The sequence below is a fragment of the Macaca fascicularis genome, chromosome 3 (genome assembly GCF_037993035.2).
Source record: "Macaca fascicularis isolate 582-1 chromosome 3, T2T-MFA8v1.1".
Lineage (NCBI taxonomy): Eukaryota > Metazoa > Chordata > Mammalia > Primates > Cercopithecidae > Macaca > Macaca fascicularis.
In genome coordinates, this window is record NC_088377.1 from 80,375,671 (window position 1) to 80,401,455 (window position 25,785).

The 25,785-nt window shown below is 36.3% G+C and overlaps 1 protein-coding gene across 15 annotated transcripts in view; it reads left to right on the forward strand.

Moving 5' to 3' along the window:
- The window catches only part of ZPBP (zona pellucida binding protein), a 149,812-nt gene that overhangs the window by 42,344 nt on the left and 81,683 nt on the right, over positions 1-25,785 (forward strand). For all 15 annotated transcript variants that reach the window (XR_012433199.1, XR_012433200.1, XM_005549610.5 and 12 more), the window contains one exon: positions 19,885-20,103. Coding sequence is in view for 13 of the 15 variants with exons in the window: in XM_005549610.5 (XP_005549667.1) it covers positions 19,885-20,103 (219 nt within the window). In the remaining 2 variants the exon portion in view is untranslated. The remainder of the gene's footprint in view (positions 1-19,884; positions 20,104-25,785) is intronic.

Genomic DNA, 25,785 nt, shown 5'->3' on the forward strand with positions numbered 1-25,785 from the left:
GTGATGATAGTTTCTTTTACTGTGCAGAAGCTCTTCAGTTTAATTAGATCCCATTTGTCAATTTTTGCTTTTGCTGCAATTGCTTTCAGTGTTTTTGTCATGAACTCTTTGCCCGTGCCTATGTCCTGAATGGTATTGCCTAGGTTTTCTTCTAGGGTTTTTATAACTTTGGGTTTTACATTTAAGTCTTTAATCCATCTTGAGTTAATTTTTAAATAAGGCATAAGGAAAGGGTCCAGGTTCAAATTTCTGCATATGGCTAGCCAGTTCTCCCAGCACAGGTTTACTTTTTATATTTAACTATGGGATGCATATTCAGTTAATTTTTGTGTAAAGTGTGCTGAGGCTTGGTTTAAGGTTGATTTTTATTATTTTTATTTTTTACATATGGATTGAACATTGCTTCAATGTTATTTCCTGAAAAGGATATCCTTCTTCCATTGAGTTGTTTTTGCATCTTTGTCAAAAATCGGTTGAGGATATTTGTGTGGGTGCTTTTTTTCTAGGTTCTGTAATTTCTTCCATTGATTTATAGGTTTATACCTCCTCTACCAGTACTGTACTGTTGATTACTGTAAGGATATAGAAAACCTCAATACTAAGGAGAGTGTTCTTTTCAAGATAGTTTACAAGAATAGTCTTTGTTATTTAAATGTCTGTCCCTTTCTATATAAATTTTTGAATATTCTTATGTACATCAACAAAATATCCCAATGTGATTTTGATGGGAATTACATTCAGTCTATAGATTAATTTGGGGAAGAGTTGCATCCTTACTATACTGTGTCTTCTAGTTTATGAACATGGTATGTCTATCCATTTAATTAAGTCTTTGATTTCTTTTATCTGCATATACATGCTTTCTGAAGTGTATACTAAGAATGTTATTTTGATTTTTTAGAATAATTATAAATAATATTACATTTTACACTTTGAATTACACATATTTATTGCTAATATGTAGAAATAAATATTATTTTTGTGTTGATTTTGTATCCTGCCACCTTGTCAAAGTCACATAATAATACTAGATTTTTAGATTTTTATAGATTCTTCATGAGATATTCATGGCATGTGGACACAGAGACAGAATCTGTATATTTGTTATTTATTTATTTTTTTTTTAATTGAGGAGGCTAGGACTTTAGATACATGTTAAAAAAGTATGTTGAGAGTGGGCATCTTTATCTTTGTCTTAATATTAGAGGGAAATAATCTAGTCTTTCACCATTGAGTATATATAATGTTAGCTGTGGGTTTCTTGTAGGTGCCCATTATCAGATGGAAGAAATTCCCTCATTCTACATTTATATTTGCAGATTGGTTTTATTGTGAAAGGATGTTGGATTTTGTCAAATGTTTTTTCTTGCATCAGTTAATACAAATGTGTTTTTTTATTTTGTACTTCATTACTATGGTTTGTTACATGAATTGATTTTTTTAAATGTTAACCCAAACTTGCATTCCTGGGATAAATCCCATTTGGTCATGGTGTGTGATTTTTTTCAATATTTTGCTAGATTTGGTTTGCTAGTATTTTATTGGGAATTTTTGCATTTGTGTTCATAAGAGATACTGGTTTATAGTTTTCTTGTAATATCTTTGGTTTAGATATCAGGGTATTACTGGCTTCATAGAATGAGCTGGGGTGTATTCCCTTCTGTTCCAATTTTGAAAGTGTTTGTGAAGAATTGTTGCTAATATGTCTGTTTGGTAGAATTCATCAGTGAAGACATTTGGGCTTGGGTTGTTTTCCACAGGTAGTTTTTTGATTACTAATTCGACCTTTTCGTTACAGGTCTATTCAGATTGTCTATTTCTACTTGAGTCAGTTTCAGTAGTTTGTGTCTTCCTAAAGAATTTGTTTTATCTAAATATGTCTAATTTGTTGGCATACAGTTGTTTGTAGTGTTCCTTTATATTTCTTTTATTTCTTTAGGGTCAGTATTCTCTCCCCTTTTATTTCTGATTCTAGTAATTTGAGTCTTCTATCTCTTGTTTTTGTAAATCTAGCTAAAGTTTGATCAATTCTGTTGATTTCTTAAAAAACTGGTTTTGGTTTCATTGATTTTCACTGTTTTTTATTTATCACATCACTTATCTCTGCTGAAGTCTTTATTATTTTATTCCTTCTGCTTGCTTTATATTTAGTTTTTCTATTTTCTCTTTCTTTTTCATTGTCTGAAGATAAAAGATTAGGCTACTTGAGAGCTTTATTTTATAATATGCCATAGGCATGGCATATTATTTCCCTCTAAGTGCTGCCTTACCTGCATGCCATAGGTTTTGTTATGTTTTGTCTTCATTTTCATTTGTATCAAGATTATTTCTAATTTATCTTTCAATTTTTTCTTTGACCTATTGATTATTTAGGAGTCTGTTAATTTTCATTTCTGAGTTTTTCAAATTTCTTTTGTTGCTGATTTTTTAATTTTACTTTATCAGAGAAAATAATTTGTATTATTTCAAAGATTTGTGGCTTAGCATATACTTCATCCTTGAAAATGTTCCATGTGTATTTGAGAAGAATGCATATTCTGCTGTTGTTAGCCGGTTTACTATAGATGATTCTCATATCTATTTGGTTTATAGTGTTGTTCAGGTCTTCTGTTTCTTTATTGATCTTCTTCCTAGCTTTTTTATTCATTATTGTAAGTAGGATATTGATGTCTCCAAATAATGTTGAATTATCTAATTCCTCTTTAATATCTGTATATGTTTATAATTGTTCTTTCTTCCTGATATATTTACCTTTTTATCATGATAAAAGTCCCCCCCCCCTTTTTTTTTTAGTAACTTTTTGTTGTTGTTTTAAAGTCTGTTTTTTTGGTTTTGTATTTTTTTTTTTTTGTTTTTTTTTTTTTCAGTGTTCCCGGTACCTGACTCTCTGTAGGAGAAGTGTAGTCTGTATTTCTTGAGAAATATATCTACACTCAGTATGCCTAACTCCTCCTTTCACCCTCAGTTACCCTCCCATTCTATTCTGGTACTTGCATCTGCAATTGCATGAAACTACTAAGGTTAAGGTCATCAATAGTGCCCTTGCTGTTAAATTCAATGGAAACGTATTTCTCATTGTCCAGTGGTTCTGCATCCAGTGCTTCCTCGTGCACTCCACCCACCGGGCCTCTGTTCCAAATCAGGTGTTCTAATGACCTATTGTGATATAGAGATATTGCCATACATTCAGGAAAGCTGTGGGGGACTTGGTTTAGATCCTGGATGCAAAGGAGGAACTTTGATCATTTTCTCATGAGGCACCCTGCTTGTTATGAGCCATAGCTTCAAGCAGCGATTGTAGCCATTTGGGATTTTTTTTGCCATTTGGGTTTTTTTTGCTTCTGTGAGCAGAGTGCTATACTCAGTCCCTAGTTTTATTCTGTGAGCCTGGTTTTAGTCCCCTATCTCACATAAAAAACATGTAAGACTATTCTCCACAGAGGCCAAGTTCCTGCTGCCACTTCTCTGCTACTGGTTCCATAGACCAGCAACCCTATGACATTTTCCCCGTGTTGTATATGTACTCTGCTGTGTGGTCTGTAAAAATATCCATCTCCTTTTTGACCTGAGCCTTGGCTTTTTGGTGTTGTCCTTTAATATATCACTAGCGTTAGTGTATAATTTTATCAGAAAGGGTGTGGAAGCATGATATATTGTGAAGACATCTCCTACCATTTCTTTTTTTTAATTATACTTTTAAGTTCTGGGATACATGTGTAGAATGTGCAGGTTTGTTGCATAGGTATACACATGCCATGATGGTTTGCTGCACCCATCAATCTGTCATCTACATTAGGTACTTCTCCTAATGCTATCCCTCCCCTAGTTCCCCCACCAGCCGAGAGGCCCTGGTGTGTGATGTTCCACTCCCTGTGTCCACGTGTTCTCATTGTTCAGTTCTCCCATATGAGTGAGAACATGTGGTGTTTGGTTTTCTGTTCCTGTGTTAGTTTGCTGAGAATGATGGTTTCTAGCTTCCTCCATGTGCCTGCAAAGGACATGAACTCATCCTTTTTTATGGCTGCATAGTACTCCATGGTATATATGTGCCACATTTTCTTTATCTAGCCAATAATTGATGGTCATTTGGGTTGGTTGCAAGTCTTTGCTATTGTGAATAGTGCTGCAATAAACATACATATACATGGGTCTTTATAGTAGTATGATTTATAATCCTTTAGGCATATACCCAGTAATGGGATTGCTGGGTCAAATGATATTTCTGGTTGTAGATCCTTGAGGAATTGCCACACTGTCTTCCACAATTGTTGAACTAATTTACATTCCCACCAACAGTGTAAAAGTGTTCCTATTTCTCCACATCCTCTCCAGCATCTGTTGTTTCCTGACTTTTTAAGGATCACCATTCTAACTGATGTGAAATGGTATCTCATTGTGGTTTTGATTTGCATTTCTCTAATGGCCAGTGATGATGAGCTTTTTTTCATATATTTGTTGTCCACATAAATGTCTTCTTTTGGAAGTGTCTGTTCATGTCCTTTGCCCACTTTTTGATGGAGTCATTTGTTTTTTTTCTTGTAAATTTGTTTAAATTCCTTGTAGATTCTGGATATCAGCCCTTTGTCAGATGGATAGATTGTAAAATTTTTCTCCCATTCTGTAGGTTGCGTGTTCACTCTGATGATAGTTTATTTTGCTGTGCAGAAGCTCTTTAGTTAAATTAAATCCTATTTGTCAATTTGGCTTTTGTTGCCATTGCTTTTGGTGTTGTAGTCGTGAAGTCTTTGGCCATGACTATGTCCTGAATGGCATTGCCTAGATTTTCTTCTAGGATTTTTATGGTTTTAGCTCTTACGTTTAAGTCTTTAATCCATCCTGAGTTAATTTTTGTATAAGGTATAAGGAAGAGGTCCAGTTTCAGTTTTTTGCATATGGCTAGCCAGATTTCCCAACACCATTTATTAAATAGGGAATCCTTTTCTCATTGCTTGTTTTTGTCAGTTTTGTCAAAGATCAGATGGTTATAGATGTGTAGCATTATTTCTCAGGCCTGTGTTCTGTTCCATTGGTCTACGTATTTGTTTTGGTACCAGTACCATGCTGTTTTGGTTACTGTAGCCTTGTAGTATAATTTGAAGTCAGGTAGCCTCCAGCTTTGTTATTTTTGCTTAGGATTGTCTTGGCTGTATGGGCTCCTTTTTGGTTCCATACGAAATTTAAAGTAGCTTTTTCTAATTCTGTGAAGAAAGTTGATGGTAAGTTGATGGGGATAGCATTGAATCTATAAATGACTTTCAGCATTATGGCCATTTTCAGTATATTGATTTTTCCTATCCATGAACATGGGATGTTTTTCCATTTGTTTGTGTCCTCTCTTACTTCCTTGAGCAGTGGTTTGTAGTTCTCCTTGAAGAGGTCCTTCACATCCTGTATAAGTTGTATTCTCAGGTATTTTATTCTCTTTGTATCAATTGTGAATGGGATTTCACTCATTATTTGGCTGTCTGTCTATTATTGGTGTATAGGAATGCTTGTGATTTTTGCACATTGATTTTATATCCTGAGACTTTGCTGAAGTTGCTTATCAGCTTAAGGAGATTTGGGGCTGAGATGATGGGGTTTCCTAAATATAAAATCATGTCATCTGCAAAGAGAGACAATTTGACTTCCTCTCTTCCTATTTGAACATGCTTTGTTTTTCTCTTGCCTGATTGCCCTGGCCAGAACTTCTGATACTATGTTGAATAGGAATAGTGAGAATAGTGCCAGTTTTCAAAGGGAATGCTTCCAGCTTTTGCCCATTCAGTATGATATTGCCTGTGGGTTTGCCATAAATAGCTCTTATTCTTTTGAGATACATTCCATCAATACCTAGTTTATTGAGAGTTTTTAGCATAAAGGGATGCTGAATTTTATCAAAGACCTTTTCTGCATATATTGAGATAATCATGTGGTTTTTGTCATTAATTCTGCTTATGTGATGGATTACGTTTATTGATTTGAGTATGTCGAACCAGCCTTGCATCCCAGAGATGAAGCTGACTTGATCATGGTGGATAAGCTTTTTGACGTGCTGCTGGATGCGGTTTGCTAGTATTTTACTGAGGATTTTCGCATTGATGTTCATCAGGGATATTGGCCTGAAATGTTCTTTTTTTGTTGTGTCTCTGCCAGGTTTTGGTATCAGGAGTATGCTGGCCTCATAAAATGAGTTAGGGAGGAGTCCCTATTTTTCTGTTGTTTGGAATAGTTTCAGAAAGAATGGTATCAGCTCCTCTTTGTACCTCTGGTAGAATTCAGCTGTGAATCTGTCTGGTCCTGGGGTTTTTTGGTTGGTAGTCTATTACTGCCTCAATTTCAGAACTTATTATTGTTCTATTCAGGGATTTGACTTCTTCCTAGTTTAGTCTTGGGAGGGTGTATGTGTCCAGGAATTTATCCATTTCTTGTAGATTTTGTAGTTTATTTGCCTAGAGGTGTTTATAGTATTTTCTGATGGTAGTTTGTATTTCTGTGGGATCAATGTTGATATCCCCTTTATTATTTTTTTATTGTGTCTATTTTTCTTTCTTTTCTTCTTTATTAGTCTGGCTAGCAGTCTATCTATTTTGTTAATCTTTTCAAAAAAGCTCCTGGATTCGTTGATTTTTTTTTAAGGGATTTTCGTGTTTGTATCTCCTTCAGTTCTGCTCTGATCTTAGTTATTTCTTGTCTTCTGCTGGCTTTTGAATTTGTTTGCTCTTGCTTCTCTAGTTCTTTTAATTGTGATGTTAGGGCGTCAATTTTAGATCTTTCCTGCTTTCTCCTGTGGACACTTAGTGCTATAAATTTCCCTCTAAACGCTGCTTTAGCTGTGTCCCAGAGATTCTGGTACATTGTGTCTTTGTTCTCACTGGTTCCAAAAAACTTATTTATTTCTGCCTTAATTTTGTCATTTACCCAGTAGTCATTCAGGAGCAGATTGTTCAGTTTCCATGTAGTTGTGCAGTTTTGATTGAGTTTCTTAATCCTGAGTTCTAATTTTATTACACTGTGGTCTGAGAGACTATTTGTTACGATTTCTGTTCTTTCGCATTTGCTGAGGAGCATTTTACTTCCAATTATATGGTCAATTTTAGAATAAGTCCAGTGTGGTGCTAAAAAGAATGTGTATTCTGTTGATTTGGGGTGGAGAGTTCTGTGGATGTCTTTTAGGTTCATTTGGTCCAGAGATGAGTTCATGTCCTGAATATCCTTGCTAATTTTCTGTCTCATTGATCTGTCTAATATTGACAGTGAGGTCTTAAAGTATCCTACTATTATTGTGTGGGAGTCTCTAGGTCTCTAAGAACTTGCTTTATGAATCTGAGTGCTCCTGTATTGGGTGGATATATATTTAGCGTAGTTAGCTCTTCTTGTTGCATTGATCCCTTTACCATTATGTAATGCCCTTCTTTTGTCTTTTTTGATCTTTTTTGGTTTAAAGTCTGTTTTATCATAGACTAGGATTGTAACCCCTGCTATTTTTTGCTTTCCATTTGCTTGGCAAACATTCCCCCATTCCTTTATTTTGAGCCTGTGTGTGTCTTTGCATGTGAGATGGATCTCCTAAATACAGCACACCAATGGGTGTTGAGACCAGCTAGGTCATGGAGACCCTAACCCAGCGGTGCTAGAGGAATTAAAGACACACACATAGAAATATAGAGTGTGGAGTGGAAAATCAGGGGTCTGACAGCCTTCAGAGCTGAGAGCCCTGAACAGAGTTTTACCCATATATTTATTGACAGCAAACCAGTGATAAGCATTGTTTCTATAGTTTATAGATTAACTAAAAGTATTTCTTATGGAAAATAAAGGGATGGGGTGAAACTAGGGATGGTCTCTGGCTAGTTACCTGCAGCAGAAACATGTCCTTAAGGCACAGATTGCTCATGCTGTTGTTTGTGGTTTAGGAATGCCTTCAAGCGGTTTTCCTCCGTGGGTGGGCCAGGTGTTCCTTGCCCTCATTCTGGTAAACCCACAACCTTCCAGCAAACCCACAACCAACCAGCATGGGCGTTATGGCCATCACAAGCATGTCACATTGCTGCAGATATTTTGTTTATGGCCAGTTTTAAGGCCAGTTTATGACCAGATTTGGGGGCCTGTTCCCAACAGATGGGTCTTGACTCTATTCTATTTGCCATTCTGTGTCTTTTAATGGGGGCATTTAGCCTGTTTACATTTAAGATTAATATTGTTACATGTGGATTTGATCCTGTCATTATGATGCTAGCTGGTTATTTTGACTGTTAGTTGATGCAGTTTCTTCACAGTGTCAATGTTCTTTACAATTTGGTATGTTTTTGCAGTGGCTGGTACAGGTTTTTCCTTTCCATATTTAGTGCTTCTTTCAGGAGCTCTTGTAAGGCAGGCCTGGTGGTGACAAAATCTCTCAGCATTTGCTTGTCTGTAACGGATTTTATTTCTGTTATGACGCTTAGTTTGCCTGGATGTGAAATTCTGGGTTGAAAAATCTTTTCTTTAAAAGTGTTGAGTATTGGCCCCCACTCTCTTCTGGCTTGTAGGGTTTCTGCAGAGATCTTCTGTTAGTCTGATGGGCTTCCCTTTGTGGGTAACCCGATCTGGCTGCCCTTAACATCTTTTCCTTCATTTCAACCTTGGTGAATCTGACAATTATATGTCTTGGGATTGCTCTTCTCGAGGAGTATCTTTGTGGTGCTCTCTGTATTTCCTGAATTTGAATGTTCACCTGTCTTGCTAGGTTGGGGAAGTTCTCCTGGATAACATCCCTGAAGAGTGTTTTCCAACTTGATTCCATTCTCCCCGTCACTTTTAGATACACCAATAAAATGTAGGTTTGGTCTTTTCACATAGTCCCATATTTCTTGGAGGCTTTGTTTGTTCCTTTTTATTCTTTTTTCTCTAATCTTGTCTTCATGTTTTATTTCATTAAGTTGATCTTCAATCTCTGATATTCCTTCTTCTGCTTGATTGATTTAGCTTTTGATACTTGTGTATGCTTCTTGAAGTTCTCATGCTGTGGTTTTTAGCTTCATCAGGTCATTTATGTTTTTTTCTAAAGTGGTTATTCTAGTTAGCAATTCGTCTAACCCTTTTTCAAGGTTCTTAGCTTACTTGCATTGGGTTACAACATGCTCCTTTAGCTCAGAGGTTTGTTATTACCTACCTTCTGAAGGTAGGTAATACCTTGATACCTGGTTTTCCTCATCTTCATCAATTTATCTACCTTTGGTCTTTGATGTTGGTGACCTTTGGATGGGGTTTTTGTGTGGACGTCCTTTTTTGTTGATGTTGATGCTATTCCTTTCTGTTTGTTAGTTTTCATTCTAACAGGCCCCTCTGCTGCAGGTCTGCTGGAGTTTGCAGGAGGTCTACTCCAGACCCTCTTTGCCTAGGTATCACCAGCAGAGGCTGCAGTACAACAAAGATTGCTGCCTATTCCTTCCTCTGGAAGCTTCATCACAGAGGGCACCTGCCAGATGCCAGCTGGAGCTCTCCTGTATGAACTGTCTGTCGACCCCTGCTGGGAAGTCTTTCAGTCAGGAGTCAGAAGGCAGCTTGAGCTCTGTGCTGGGAGATCCACTGCTCTCTTCAGAGCTGGCAGGCAGGAATGTTTAAGTCTACTGAAGCTGCACCCACAGCCGCCCCTTCCACCAGGTGCTCTGTCCCAGAGAGATGGGAATTTTATCTATAAGCCCCTGCCTGGGGCTGCTGCCTTTCTTTCAGAGATACCCTTCCCAGAGAAGAGGAATCTAGAGAGGCACTCTAGCTATAGTGGCTTTGCAGAGTTGCAGTGTGCTCCACCCAGTTCAAACTTCCAGGCGGCTTTGTTTACACTGTGAGGGGAAAACTGCTTGCTCAAGCCTCAGTAATGGCAGATGCCCCTTCCCTCACCAAGCTCAAGCATCCCAGGTCAACCTCAGACAGCTGTGTTGGCAGCAAGAATTTCAAGCCATTGGATCTTAGCTTAATAGGCTCTGTGGGGGTGGGATCTGCTGAGCTAGAGCACTTGGCTCCCTGGCTTCAGTCCCCTTTCCAGGGGAGTGAATGGTTCTGTCTCACTGGTGTTCCAGGTGCCACTGGGGTATGAAACATAAACTCCTGTAGCTCACTCGGTGTCTGCCCAAATGGCTGCCCACTTCTGTGCTTGAAACTCAGGGCCCTGGTGGTGTAGGTACCCAAGGGACTGTCCTGGTCTGCAGGTTGCGAAAACTGTGGGAAAAGGGTAGTGTCTGGGCTGGAATGCACTGTTCCTCATGGTACAGTCCCTTATTTCTTCCCTTGGCTTGGGGAGGGAGTTGCCCGACCCCTTGTGCTTCCCGGGTGAGGCGACACCCCACCCTGCTTCAGCTCGCCCTCTGTGGGTTGCATTCACTGTCTAACCAGTCCCAGTGCGATGAGCCCGGTACCTGAGTTGGAAATGCAGAAATCACCTGCCTTCTGCGTTGATCTCGCCGGGAGCTGCAGACCAGAGTTGTTCCTATTCGGCCATCTAGCCAGCCACTTAAAGTCTGTTTTGTTTGGTAATTGTGTCACCACTATTGTATTCTTGTGATTGCAGTATGTGTGGTATATCTTTTAACATTCTATTACTTTGAACCTATTTGTATCTTTGAATTTAAAGTGCATCTCATGTAGACAATATATAGCGTAGTTGGATATCACTTTTTAAATCTAGTCTGACAATCTGCTTTTTGATTGGCTTGTTTAGTCCGTTAACATTTAATGTTATTATTGATATACTTGGATATACTTTGTCATTTTACTTTTTGTTTCCATGTTCTTCATGTGTATTCTTCTATTCTGCATTAATTCTGTTGAATTAAATGAATATTTTCTAATGTGGTATTTTCATTTCTTTACTTTTTGCTGTTTATTTCCAGTTCTTTATTAATTTCTCTAGAGCTTGCTGCATACATATTAACCTATCAGAATCAGTTTTAGATTTATACTAATTTAATTTCGGCAAGCTATAGAAATGTTACTTTTTTGTACTTCTGTCTCTCTGTAATTTACGGTATCAATATTACACATATTATATCTTTAGATGTTACAAACTAAATACTACCTTATTATTTTATGTAATTTTGTATATTTCAAATAAGCTGAGAGTAGAAAGGATAGGAATTATATATTTATAGGTTTTGTCATATATAGCCTTCTTATTTATCATTTGTGGTTCTCTTCATTTGTTTCCTGGATTCAAGTTACTATATGAATTTTTTTTTAGCCCAATACAGCTTCTCTCACGCACCTCTTTTGTGTTATCATTGGCAAATATATATATATTTATGTGTTATAGGCCCAATTTATACATTATGTATAAATTCTTCTGTGAAATTGCTTTTAAATCAGTAAAAGGGAAAAGAGTAGAAGAAATGCATAGTTGTACTGTCTTTTTGATTACATAATTACCTTAATTGGTGCACTTTGTTTTTTTGTGTGTGTGGATTCAGATACTGGCTGGCATCACATTTTTTTATTCTGAATGACTTCTTTTGGAATTTATTTTAAGCTAGGTATGTGGCAAATATTGCTAATTATTTATCCTGCCAGTTTAAATCTACTCTTGAGCCCTCTTAGTATTTTTACTTTTCATCTCTTGCATTTCCATTTCATTCTTTTCTGTAATTTCAGTCTTTATTTATATTCTGTATTTGATGTGATTTTATAACCATATCTTCTTCAATTTTGGTTTCCTTTAATTCTTTTAACATATTTATAATGAATTATTTGAAATGTTTATTTTTTTAAATCCCACATCTGGTCACTGTCACAGATAGTTTCTGTTGCTTACCTTTTTCCAGTATATGTCCTGTTTCCTTACGTGTGTTGCAAATTTTTGTCAGAAACTTCACATTTTAGATAATATAGTTATGTGTTTCTTAATGATGGGGATATGTTCTGAGAAATGTGTCATTAGGCAGTTTTGTTTTGTGAACATCATAGGGTATACTTATACAAACCTAGATAGTATAGCTTACTACACACATAGGCTACATGGTATGGCCTTTTCCTCCTAGGCTACAAGCCTGCACAGCATGATACTATATTGAATATTGTATATAGTTGTAATACTGTGGTATTTGTGTATCTAAACATATCTGAATATTATAAAGGTAGACTAAAAATAGGATATTATCATCTATGGGACTAAGATTGTATATGCAGTTTGTTGTTGACCAAAACGTAATTATGCAGCACATGACTGTATATTGTAGCAACTCTGAGGTGAAGTTGCTGGGTGAAGCCTCTGATGTGTGTCCTTGAAAGATGCAGCTTGGGTGTACCCACAGCAGTTTTGGCAGGGCCGTCTCTGACTGTCTCTTTTCTGAAACATACTCACTCAGGTGACTGATCTATTGCTTTCAACAGTGCCCTAGGAAATAAATTGCTCTACTGATCCAGTTAAATTTAGGTTTCTTGAAGTATTAGTTCTTTAGGTCAGTGTTTGAGATATGTTCTGATCCCAGTATTGCTTCTCCCAGGTGACTCCTGTGTTGCTGTCTCGCCAAGTTGTAGTTTAGCTTATAACTCCAGTGAATCTGTGAATCTCGTCTTAGTTGAGCTTGTCTACACTTACACGCAAGTGAAACCAGTTCCTTTGAGATTCAGAGCTTTCTGTTCTGCAGCCTGGTTCTCTTCCCTGGGGAAATTCTCTGAGCGATAGCGCTGAAGCTGAGGCTGGGGACAGTGGTGTGCTTCTTTCTGGGTGACACCCTGCTTTAGGAGCTGAGCACTTGATGTAGGGGTAGCAGGAGCCCTAGGTATCATCAGCTTACAGTCCTGATGTGGAACCCTTACACCACGAATTGGGGTAAGGGTGATGGAGGACTCAGTATTCTCAGTGTTCCTCTACCTAATTTAGAGCCTCTGTCTCAGGAGTTGGGACTAGGTGGAAGAAGGTAGCTATCACCTCTCAGCCAGATTCACCTGGAACTTAATAAATTCAGCAACACGGAGCTGGGGATAGATGAGAAATGCTGACATCCTTCCTTTCCCGGGAGATAGTCTATTAACTGAAAGCTGGATGGGGAAAGAACCCTATGTTAGGCTGTAGAAATCTGGAATGGAGTGTCTCTCTCTCTCTCCTTGAGCTGAGGGAAGGGAGGAAGGGAGCAGGTCTTGGTTCATATGCTTTCTTCAAATACTGTTTGATATGGTTTGGTTGTATTCCCACCTAAATCTCATGTTTAATTGTACTCCCTAATGTTGGGGGAAGGACCTGTTGGGAGGTGATTAGATCATGGGGGCAGATTTCCTCCTTGTGCTTGTGATAGTGAGTTCTCATGAGATCTGGTTGTTTGAAAGTGTGTAGCACTTCTCCCTTCACTCTCTCTTTCTCTCCTGCTCCATCATGGTAAGACCTGCTTGCTTCCCCTTCACCTTCAATCATGATTGTAAGTTTCCTGAGGCTTCCCTGCCATGCTTCCTGTACAGCCTTCAGAACTGTGAGTTAGTTAAACCTCTTTTGTTAATAAATTACCTAGTCTTAAGTAGTTCTTTATAGCAGTGTGAGAATGGACTATTACACTATTTTTACGGACATTCGATAGACTTCTTTGAATAAATGTTTATTTTTTCTATGCCCTTAGGACAATTTCCAAAGACTGTTTAATGGTAGGTTTTTTTTTTTTTTTTTTTTTTTTTTTTTTTTTTTTTTTTGGAGACGGAGTCTCGCTCTGTCGCCCAGGCTGGAGTGCAGTGGCCGGATCTCAGCTTACTGCAAGCTCCGCCTCCTGGGTTCACGCCATTCTCCTGCCTCAGCCTCCCGAGCAGCTGGGACTACAGGCGGCCGCCACCTCGCCCGGCTAGTTTTTTTGTATTTTTTAGTAGAGACGGGGTTTCACCGGGTTAGCCAGGATGGTCTCAATCTCCTGACCTCGTGATCCGCCCGCCTCGGCCTCCCAAAGTGCTGGGATTACAGGCTTGAGCCACCGCGCCCGGCTAATGGTTGTTTTTAAAAAAGAATTTATAGCAGCTTTGTTGGAGTTTGCAGAGCTCCTCCAGCTGTCTAGTCAGAAGTCTGTCTCCTACAGTTATTTTTTTAGTAGTAGTCATTACTTTATTCAGTTTATTTCTTCTTGCACAAATTATAATAATTCATATTATGAATAATAATTTTTCTCCTAGAAATGGTTTTAATCCAACTCTCCAAATTCATTGACATGAAGATATTTATAGTGTTTTATGTAGTCATTTGTTTTTTCTTTATATATTAAATTTTATAGCTTTTTTCTGTTGTTTAATTAGTACATTATTTGATGTTTTTCTTATGTATCATGGATTTTACTGTCTTTCTACCTGAATTATAATTTTTTTAATATTTCTCAGGGATTCATTCCTTCTTTGATTTTTCTTATTCTCTTTCCCTAACTTGCTTTCTTGTGTTAACCTTGTTCTTTATGTAGACTCTTGAGTTGTACAATTAGCTCATTTATTTTCTTTTTATTTTTTGGGTAAATCTAGTTAAGACTATAAATTTACTTTTTATTACTATAATTGCATCCCACAATTACTGATATGTTTATCATCATTTCTAAATATTTAGTCATATCTACTATGATTTATAGTCATTTATTTAGTATTTTATTTGTTTAAAAATATTTGAGGGATTTTTGTTGTTGATTTTTATTTTGATTTTTTTGTGTGTCAGAGAGTGTGGTTTACATATTATAATATTGAAGTTTTGGATTTTGTTGACTTCTTTCAAAGCCTCCTTTTGATTATTTTTATTTCTGGAATGCTAATTAAACATATTTATTGGCCAGGCGTGGTGGCTCATGCCTGTAATCCCAGCACTTTCGGAGGCTGAGGAGGGCGGATCACAAGGTCAGGAGTTCAAGATCAGCCTGGCCAATATGATGAAACCCCGTCTCTACTAAAAAAAAAAAAAATGTAGCCAGCTCAGTGGCAGGCGCCTGTAGTCCCAGCTACTCGGGAGGCTTAGGCAGGAGAATCACTTGAACCCGGGAGATGGAGGTGGCAGTGAGCCGAGATCAAGCCACTGCACTCCATCCTGGGAGACAGAGCAAGACTCCATCTCAAAACAAACAAATGAACATATTTATTAGGATTTCTTAACTTATCATTCAAAACCTTTAACTTGTCTTTCATATACCAGAATCTTTAAATGTGGTGTATTTTAGGTACTCTCATATGATTTACCAAATGTTTCTTCAGGTATGTTATGTCTGCCATTTAGCTTATGTATTTCACTTAAGTTATTTATTTTTTAACTTTGGTGATTTTTTTCTTTTTATTTCAATGACTATATTTTCATTCTCCAATATATTAGACCTTGCATTTTTATAATCCCCACTTGTTTTTGGTCATATTCACCTGTTTTTGTTTTATAATTTTCTGTTCTTAATTTATTCCTTTCTTTAACATTTTGAGGATTTACATTTTTACATTTTATTATATTTTAATAATGTACGTATACTTCTTTGTATCCTTACCACCAACAAAATAGGTTTTATTGCTCTTTATATAGTGGGTGTAAAAAAACTGTATCACTTATAATTTGCATTTTCCTTAATACTGTTATCTTTGAGCATCTATTTATATATGTTCATTTTCCCATATAAGATTTTCTATTTATAAATTTTGCCTATTTTCCTGTTTTTGTGCTCTTGTCAATTTCTAACAGTACTTTGACTATAGATCAGTGGTTCTCAAATTGTGGTCTGTGAAACTCTGGGAGTCCCTGAGACACTTTCAAGGGATCAGTAAGGTGAAAACTAATTTAGTAATTATACTAAGATTTTATTTGCTATTTCTACTGTGTTGATATTTGCACTTATGGTAGGTAAATTCCTGTCACCTATTTAGTAGAAAGCAAGGCAGTGGCCTTGAACTGTACTGGCAATTGAATAACTTCTTAGTTGAGACGCTGCTGAAAACAAAAGCCAGGTTAACAAGGAAGAAAGTGGCAGAAGTTTATGCATGTGCTGTACCTATCATGCTGGAGAGGCCTCAATTCAAAAGTATCTCCTATTGGTACCTTAGGGGCCTTGCTTACGTAATATTTTAACAAACAGTCATAAATCCAATTTAGTGACAAAACAAAGGAGAGAGCAATTCCAGTCTTCTAAAAGGTTAGAAAATGTGGGATGATAGTAAAATCTGTTCCCAGATTCTTTTGGTGCCTGCTGGTGCTTTCTCTGGACAGATTAGCAAACGTTATCTCCAGTAAGGAAGGATTGGTGTCCTGCCATTGGGCAAATGGAGGCTAAGGCCTGAATGGTCCCCTCCATTTTCAGCGTCTTTAACCTTACAGCCCTCAATATTTGGGGGAGAAATACTTTGTTTTTCTTCAGTCCCCCTTTTACAGCTTTAGTTTTAGAAAGTTTTACATATTAAAGTCCAAGTTGGTAGCTTTGGGGAGATTTGGGTTAGAGGTTCTAATCTGGCAAAGGGGGAGAAATAGATTGAAACAAGTAGAAAGCAACAAATTGGGTTCCATGTCTTACCGAATGAGTCTCTTCGTCTTGAGAGTAATTAGCTTAGTTGAACAGATGAGCCTAATTTCAGGAGGTGGTGTTATAGGTGAATTTTTTTCAAATTTAGTCTCTATCTGGTATAGGCACACTGGTATTTAGTTGGCAGCATTTTTATGGAAAACACAGAAAAACAAAAATTAATATCTGGAGCAGTCTGCAAACTAGTCTTTTGAGTTTGGAGGGCAGTCAGCTGAGAATATTTTAGATTTTGACTCAAAAAATTTCAGTTGGGATGGACAGGGAGTGGCAATTTGATAGATTTTCCCAGATTGTCGTTTGAATCGGGTTCCACTGAACTTTCTGTACATACATAAGTTGTTGTTGTGATTTCTCCAAAGTTTATATCAGGTTGTCTAGCATTAACTTGCAGGACTTTAGGAAAAGCAGTTTTGATGTCTAGGGATTTAGAGTCAGATGAGTGAGTGGGAGAAATATTGGAAATTTTAGTCTGGAGAGTCATAGTCAGATATTGGAAGAAACTAAAAATTCAAGATTCAGCCTAGATAATTTTTTAAAAACCCTCAAAAGCAAATGGACAAAGCTAGAATCTAATAACGAGCGCACTATAGTTTTTAAATTTTTCTTGAAACATAATTTTTCTCTCTCTGGTCACCTGTTTCTACCAAAGATCACAGTGAGTCCAGTTTTGTTGTAAAATAAGTTTTAGCCTCATTATGGTTGGCTTGATTAGTTATATAAACTGTAGCAAGGCCGGATGCAGTGGCTTACACCTGTAATCCCAGCACTTTGTGAGGCCGAGGCAGGTGGATCACTTGAAGTCAGGAGTTCAAGACCAGACTAGCCAACATGGTGAAACCCCATCTCTACTAAAAATACAAAAATTAGCTGGGCATGGTGGTGCACGCCTGTAATCCCAGCTACTTGGGCAGCTGAGGTGGGAGTATCACTTGAACTTGGGAGGCAGAGGCTGCAGTGAGCAGAGATGGCACTGCTGCACCCTAGCCTGGGCGACAGAGCGAAACTCCATTTCTAAATAAATAAATAAACTGTAGAAACAATAATGATTGACCTTATTATAGGCTCTTTTAAAGTTGGCTTTGCTGGAACTTGTCATAAGGAAAAGACTTTTAAAATACTCTCCAGGTTAGGAAGTCAAGCCATGGACTCACCCTCAGATTTTACCTGTAGTACTTGAGTGAATTTTTTTCTTGAAGTCCCCAAAGTATTTAGAGTATTCTGCACTTCTCAGAAACTGATATTTTTTTACCTACCACAAGGCTAGTAACCCTGTAAAGGAACCATGTAGACAGCGTACTTGGCCAGTTTTTCCAAGAGATTAATTGGATCCTAGTTAACCTTTAGTTCCTTAAAGCAGCCTGGTCATACCTGAAAATGTGACATCCCAATCAAAGCCTTTGTAATATGTGTTTTTAACTGTGTCTTATTATGAAAGGAAACAGATTCTTATTAATGTTATGCAAATAACTATATTGCCATAAAATAAAAATATTTATGGTTAGTTTCTCAATTCAGAAGAAATCAGAGAGAAAGGTAAATGTTTTGATTTTGCTAACAAAAATATACTTTACTCAATTCCTGCAAACTATAAGTAGCTTAAAAAAAAAAAAAAGCTTTCTCGACTCTGGAAAAAGAAACAAAAACTAATTAGCAATGTTTTCAACAAAAAGCCATTAAAAATCATTTTAGTCCTGCATCAGTTGAGTCCCACATAATTCTTTTTCTGCTTGATGTTAGATTAGCAATTTTATGAGTCCAGTTTTTAAAATGGGAGTTATTCAAATTCTTAACCAGTCTAATCGTGTTATCTCAGTGATGTCGGAAAACTGTACTTAAGTGTATTTAAAGTCTATTCCATGAATCTTCTTGAAGACACTTTATGATTTGCAGAGAGCTTTTGAAGAAAAAACAAAAGCAACAGAATAAAGCAGTAACACATCCAGAATGTTTATTAGGGACCAGTTCTGCAGGCACTTTTGCCTAGCAACTCCAACAATCTCAGACTCCCAGAAGGCGGAAAGATGTTCAGTGCATCAGGTGCTTAAAAAGACAGTTTTATCGTGAAGAAAAGGATTCCTGTCTTGTGGAGGGAAGTGTTTACCAGCCAAGGGCTAATCCTGCAAGCAGCCTCCCACCTGCAGCGTTAACTCTTTTATGCACATAAGCTGATCCTGAATTGTTGCTGGTTTGTGTGTACTTCTGCTGGATGCTCAGAAGAGTATACTTTTGATACAGTGTTTCAGAGAATTTGGGGGATATTTTGACTTAAATTCAGACTTAGTTCTATTTCAGGAAATACCTTCATATGGGTCAGATTTCTGGAGAGAAAAAGTTTTCTTTCTTTGTCCCCAGTCATACTGTGACTCACTACAGTTTCCAGCTCTAACCCTTCAGGTTCAGTTATTCTATGTGATATTTGTATATATTACATATCTTTGATATTATAAGTCATGATATATGTATGTATATATGATAAATGTGTACCTACGCTGATGGATGAATCAGTACAAAAAGCATGTTAGAATTCCTGTTCAGAAATGAAACCTATAGAGGTTTCCTTAGCAATTAGAAGCTGTCTGGTCTCTACTCCGAATACAAAGATGGACGGTAGCTAACTATGTGTACTTAATTTTAGCTTAAATGTGTAGGTAGGAAAGTAAACAATGACTGGGTGCACTTCAGTGTATGCAGGAAGCTTTTCCTGAGCATAATCCAGGAACAGGCAGGGAAGTCTCCCTTGTTGGACAGAAGTAGCAACAGAGCGCCTTGTTTTGGAAGTTGAACTTTTCTGACTTTTGGTATTGTGAATTTCTTTTCATTTTTATTTTTCTTGTGTCATTTCAGTGAGAATTTGGGATGGTTAAAATATATATGTGTGTGTGTGTGTGTGTGTGTTCTCAGTTCCAGCTGTTGTACTCAACTCAATAAAACTAATTGTGTATCTATTAGAAACGTATTTTTGAATATTGTTCATAATTATATGAATTTAATTTCTTCCAAGATAAATATTTAACTTAGAGAAGTGCTATACCTGAGTTTGAGCAGCATAGTGTTGAGGTTAATAGAATAGGCTCTGGGACCAGGCTCCATAAGTTACAATCTTAGTTTTGAAAGCATAGGCATTGGACATGTGACATAATCCCTGCCTCCCTCAATTTCTTTATGACAGATAGAAAATCTTAATGATGCTGAGAGATTCAAATGAGTCACTATTTGTAAAGTGTCAATCATAGTATTTGGTACTTAGATAAGTGTTGGTACTTAGATAAGTGTTGGTACAAGATAAGTGTTGGTGAACTAAAAATAAATATAATTGTATCTAAAAACATGTGCCAAGAATTTATACCAAGTAATCATATTTCTTAAATAGTTACAATATGTTTGAATTATTTAAGTAACCATTTTTTGTCTTTCTCTTCTTAATTTTTTACAGCTTATCGTGAGCCTCATTATTATTATCAGTTCACAGCTCGATATCATGCAGCTCCCTGCAACAGTATTTATAATATTTCTTTTGAGAAGAAACTTATTCAGATTTTAAGCAAACTGCTTCTTGACCTTTCATGTGAAATTTCCTTACTTAAGTCTGAATGCCATCATGTTAAAATGCAAAGAGCTGGTTTGCAAAATGAATTGTTCTTTACATTTTCAGGTAAGTCTATACAATTTATTAGAAAAGCAAATGGAGAACACATAACTAAGAGTTAAAAAAATGTTGTTAATTACTCACAGCATTTTTACAATATAAACACTATACATCTGAATATATTTTGTTCTCTACTTTGACTTAGTGCTATTAACCCCTCAAATAGAATTCTACTGATTCATGTACTAATGAAAAGTTTGCTCTCTCAATAACACTGTTATGATAATTTACTGTAGAGTGGAATTTAGTGTAAGGAAAGTCATGCTATTTAGATTTAATGATTTAATTTGTAAAATCATCTTATTATAAGATGGGTTAATATCATAGACCAGAGGAAACATTCAGCTTAGTATGCTTTTCTTGATAATGTGGAGTAGAGGCCCAGTATTTTCTGGAAAACAAAGAATTGGACTTTATACTTATACCTTTATATTTATCTTTATATTTATAATGGTTTATGAATGACCACTTAGGAATACCCACCCATGTGTTTTTAAGAGGTCCCAGTGACAGTAGGGCACCCCTCCCCTTTCATCACAAATGTTATTGCTTGCTAGTTTCCTACCTCCTTTTTTAGTGTTTTTTTTTTTTAAATCATTATTTATCTGCTATCAGAGTTGGATTGTATTTAACCATTTCCCCAACTTTCCCTTCTGTTTCTTTTTTGGCCATCTAGGATTGAAGTTTTAGAAACACAGTTGAGAGGCATGAAGCTTTAAGGGGAAAAAACAAGAGAAGTTCAGCCTCATTTTCTGTCTTTTATCTCCTTACTTTTCTCCTGTCTTCCCTTCTTTTCTCCTCTCTTTCCTTCTCCTCAGCCCTCCCTTCCCCTCACTACTCCTTTTCCCTTCCCTGCCCTCCCCTCTCTCTCCTCTTCTCCAGAAATACATTGAGAGTTTTTCTCCAGCCCCTGGGTCTGTCTCATAGGTAGATCAGGTCTTAGAAAACCTGAAAGTGTGGCTCTCTTCAGGTTCAGCACTTTGGGAGGCTGAGGCAGGTGGATCACTTGAGGTCAGGAGTTTGGGACCAGCCTGGCCAACACGGGGAAACCTGCCTCTACTAAAAATACAAAAATTAGCCGGGCATGGTGGCGTGGGCCTGTAGTCTCAGTGACTTGGGAGGCTGAGGCAGGAGAATCACTTGAACCCAGGAAGCTGAGGTTGCAGTGAGCCGAGATCATGCCACTGCACTGCAGCCTGGCTGACAGAGTGAGACTGTTTAGAAAAAAAAAAAAAAAAAAAAGCTGAAAGTGTACTGGAACTTATAAAAGAGATGATATCCAATAGAAATGAAGCATTATGAGACTTGATTTGCATTTCTCCAAAGGCAAATGTTGTTGAGCATCTTTTCATGCGCTTATCAGTCAGTTGTGTATCTTCTTTGGAGAAATGTTTATTCAAGTCCTTTGCTCAATTTAAAATTGGGTTTGTGTCTTTTTGGTGGTGTTGTAAGAGTTCTTTATATATTCTGAATACTGTATTCTTATTAATATGTGATATGCAAATATTTCTTCCATTTTATAGGTTCTTTTTTCACTTTCTTAATAATGTCCTTTGATACCCAATTGATTTTAATTTTGATGATGTCCAATTTACCTGTTTTTTCCTTATGTTTCTTGTACTTTGGGTGGCGTTTCTAAGAATATGTTGCCAAATCTGAGGTCATCAAGATTTACTCCTTCTGTAGTTTTAGCTATTACACTTCGGTCTAAGATTCATTTTGAGCTAATTGTGTATATAGTATGAGGTATGGGTTCAGCCTTATACTTCATATTTTGCATATGGCTATCTGGTTGCCCGAGAACATTTGTTGGAAGAGACCATTTTTTTCCACATTGAATCGTCTTGGCAACCTTGTTGAAAGTCAGTTAACCATAAATATATGAGCTTATCTCTAGACTCTCAATTCTATTGCATTGTTCTGTATTTCTGTTCTTATGTCAGTATACCATTTTGATTACTGTTTGATTTGTGGCACTTTGGAAATTGAGAAGTGAGAGTCCTCCAATTTTGTTCTTCCTTTTTAACACTGTTTTGGTAATTTGAGATTGTTTTTAATTCCATATGATTTTTAGCATCTCCTTCTCCATTTCTGACAAAAATCACCATTGGCGTTTTGATAGGGATTGCATTGGATCTGGACATAGCTTTAGATATTATTGCCACCTTAACAATATTAAGTCTTTTAATCTGTGAACACAGGTAGCTTTGCATTTATTTAGAACTTGTTTAATTTCTTTCAGTAGCATTTTACAGTTTTCAGTGTATAAGTATAGTGCTGTAACTCTTGACAAATGTATTTCTAAGTATTTTATTAGTACTGATGCTATTATAAGTAGAATTTTCTTAATTCCCTTTATACTTTGTTCATTGCTAGTGTATAGAAATACACTAGGTTTTTAAAAAAATGGATTCTGCATCCTTGATTGAATTCCATTGTTAGCTCTAATAGTGTTTTTGGTTTTGTTTTGTTTTTGTGAAATCTTTAGTAGTTTTTGTATAGAAGATCATGTTGTCTGTGGATAGCAATAGTTTTACTTCTCCCTTTCCACCCTGGATACATTTTACACCATTTTCTTGCAAAATTGCTCTTGCTTGAACTTCTAGCACAATGTTTAGTAGAAGTGGCAAAATTGGCATCTTTGTCTTGTTCTTGATCTTAGGAGGAAAGCTTTCAGTCTTTCACTGTTGAGTATGGTATTTGCTGTGGGTTTATAATGAAAGGATTTTGTATTTTGTTAAATACTACTTTTGTATGAAATGAGATTATCATGTTTTTTTTTTTTATTTTCACCCTGCCTTCTATTAATGCGGTGTACTCTATTTTTATTGTTATATTTTCAACAACTTTTGCATTCCTGGATTATACCCTACTTGGTCATGCTGTATTCTTTACCATACTACTGGAATTGGTTTGCTATTTTTTTATTAAGAATTTTGCATTCATAATGGATATTGGCCTGTAATCATATAATTTTCTGGCATTGGTGCCAGGGTAATGCTAGCTTCATGATATGAGTTAGGAAATGTTACTTCCTCTTCTATCCTTTTGGAAAAAAGTGAGATGAATTTTATTTAATTCTTCTTTACCTGATAGAATTCATTACTGAAGCTTTTGGATTCTGGGTTTTTCTTTGTTGGCAGGTTTTTGATTACTGATTCAAACTCTTACTTAGTTATAGACCTATTCATATTTTCTGTTTATTCTTGAGTCAGTTTTGGTAGTTTGTGTGTTTCTAGCAATTTATTTCATTAGGTTACCTAATTTATTGGCCTACAATGGTTTATAGTGTTCTCTTGTTATCCTTTTTATTTCTGAAAGGTAGGTAGTAATGTCTCTGCTTTGATTTCTCTATGTGAATGTTTGTCAACTTTATTGCATTTTTTCCAAAAACCATTTTTTATTGCTTTTTCTCTTCTCTAGTTTATATATTTTCTACTCTTTATTATTTCCTTCTTTTTGCTAGCTCTGAGTTTAATTCATTCTTTTTCTAGTTTCTTAAGGTGTGACATTAAGTAATTGATTTGAAATCTTTCTTCTTGTTAAGTATAGGTGTTTACTTACACCCATACATTTCCTTCTGAGTACTGCTTTAACTGCAACCCATACTTTTTGGTAAGTTGTATTTTCATTTTCATTCATCTGCAAGTATCTTCTAACTTCCCTTACACTTTTTTTTGACCTGTTTGTTATTTAGAAGTATGGTGTTCAATTTCCACATGTTCGTATACATTCTAGATGTCCTTCTGTTAAGGCTTTCTGATTTCTTTCTTTTGTGGGATAGAAGTCTAGTCCAAATGACCACCAGGATGGCTAAATAGTAGAAAGAAGAGATTTATTGTGACATCAACTTGCAGTTTGGGAAGATATGATCTTTGGTGTGGACTGAAGGCACTCTGTCTTCCAAAGGGAAAGGGTCTGTATTAACAATAGGGTCTTATGTATTCAGCTTGTTTTGGGTAAAGCTATAAATATTTATGAGGGGGGTTGAACACATGTACAATGGGTAGACATATATGTAACTTACGTTCCATGTTCACTTTGGGGTGGGTTTTAGCATTAAAACGAGGTAGAATTTGGCTCTGTCTATTGAAAGGCTGACTATAAAACACAAAGAATTTGTTCAGTCTCTATTAGCTTGCTGAAACTGGCTTAAGGCCTGCAGTTGCCTTTCAGGAAGGAGTTCTTGTAAGGCAGATTCTCTGTCCAGTCAGAATTTTAGTGGTCTCGGTTGTAAATCAGTTAGGAAGGGAATCTGGCAATTTGTCTGATAGCTCCTGTTAAAGGGTTTAGCAAGGTGTGTTTGCATGCGTGTGTGTGTGTGTGTGTGTTTTGTAGCCATAGAAATTTAGGGAATTGACATGCCAGCTGAGCCCTGAACCTTTAGCTCATAGCTAATTTTTGTTTCCTTAACCTTGGGGTCCATCTTAGTTGATAAAGGAGCATCTATTTTTGTTTCTCAGATTACAGAAGCTACTTTATATCATTTTCATCTTCTTATACTTACTGAGACTCTTTTGTGGTTACACATATGGTCTACCTGGAGGAATGTTTCATATGTACTTGTGAAGTATGTGTATTCTCCTGTTGTTGGGTGGAGGGTTCTGTGTATATTGTATAGATCTAGTGTTGTTCAAGTACTCTATCTGCTTATTGATCTTCTGCCTAACTTTTATATTCATTATTGAAGGTGCGGTATTGATGTGTTCCACTATTATTATCTGCTTTTCCCTCTGTTCTGTCAATTTTTGCTTCATATAATTTGGGACTCTGTTGTTAGAGGCCTATATACTTATAAATGTTATATGTTCTTTAATACATTGGCCCTTTTATCAAAATATAGTGCATTTCTTTGCATCTTGTAACAATTTTTGACTTAAAGTTTATTTTATCTGATGTTTGTATATAGATCTGTTTATATTTTTTGTTTCTTCTTGAGTTTTGATAGTAGTGTGTTTCCAGCAATTTGTGTATTTTATCTAGATTTGATGACTATTTGCACAAAGTATCTTTTTTCATCCATTTACTTTTAATCCATGTTTTTTTTGCTTTTGCATCTAAAGTGAATCTTTTGTAGACAACAGTTAGATCCTGCATTTTTATCCATTATGTCCACTTCTGCCTTTTAATTGGTGTCTTTAAATTAAGCCACTTACATTTAAAATTATTACTGATAAGGGAGGACTTACTTTTGCCTTTTTGCTACACATTTTCTATATTGTGTGGGTTTTTTTTACATTAATTGACTATTTTTAGAGCAGTTTTTACTTTACAGAAAAGTTAAGCAAAGTATAGACACACACATTTTTACATGCATATTTGTATGTAAAAAGTCATTAACAAACCCAAGGTCACTTTTTCTTCTTTGTTTCCAGCTTTCCAATTTTGTGTATTTTACAGGTATCTCTGTGATTATATTATGAAGTTAATTTTGGTTAAAGGTATAAGTCTAGATTTATTTGCATGTGGATATCCAGTTGGTCAAGCATCATTTTTTAAATGACTATATTTTCTCTTTTGAATTGCTGTCTTTTCCTTTGTGAATGATCAATTGAGTATATTAACATGCGTATATTTCTGAGATTTCTGTTCACTTATATTGGTCTCTGTCTGTTCTTTCATCAGTACTATACCGTCTTGACTTCTGTAGTTTTATAGTAAGTCCTCTGTATTTATAGTCAGTCCTCT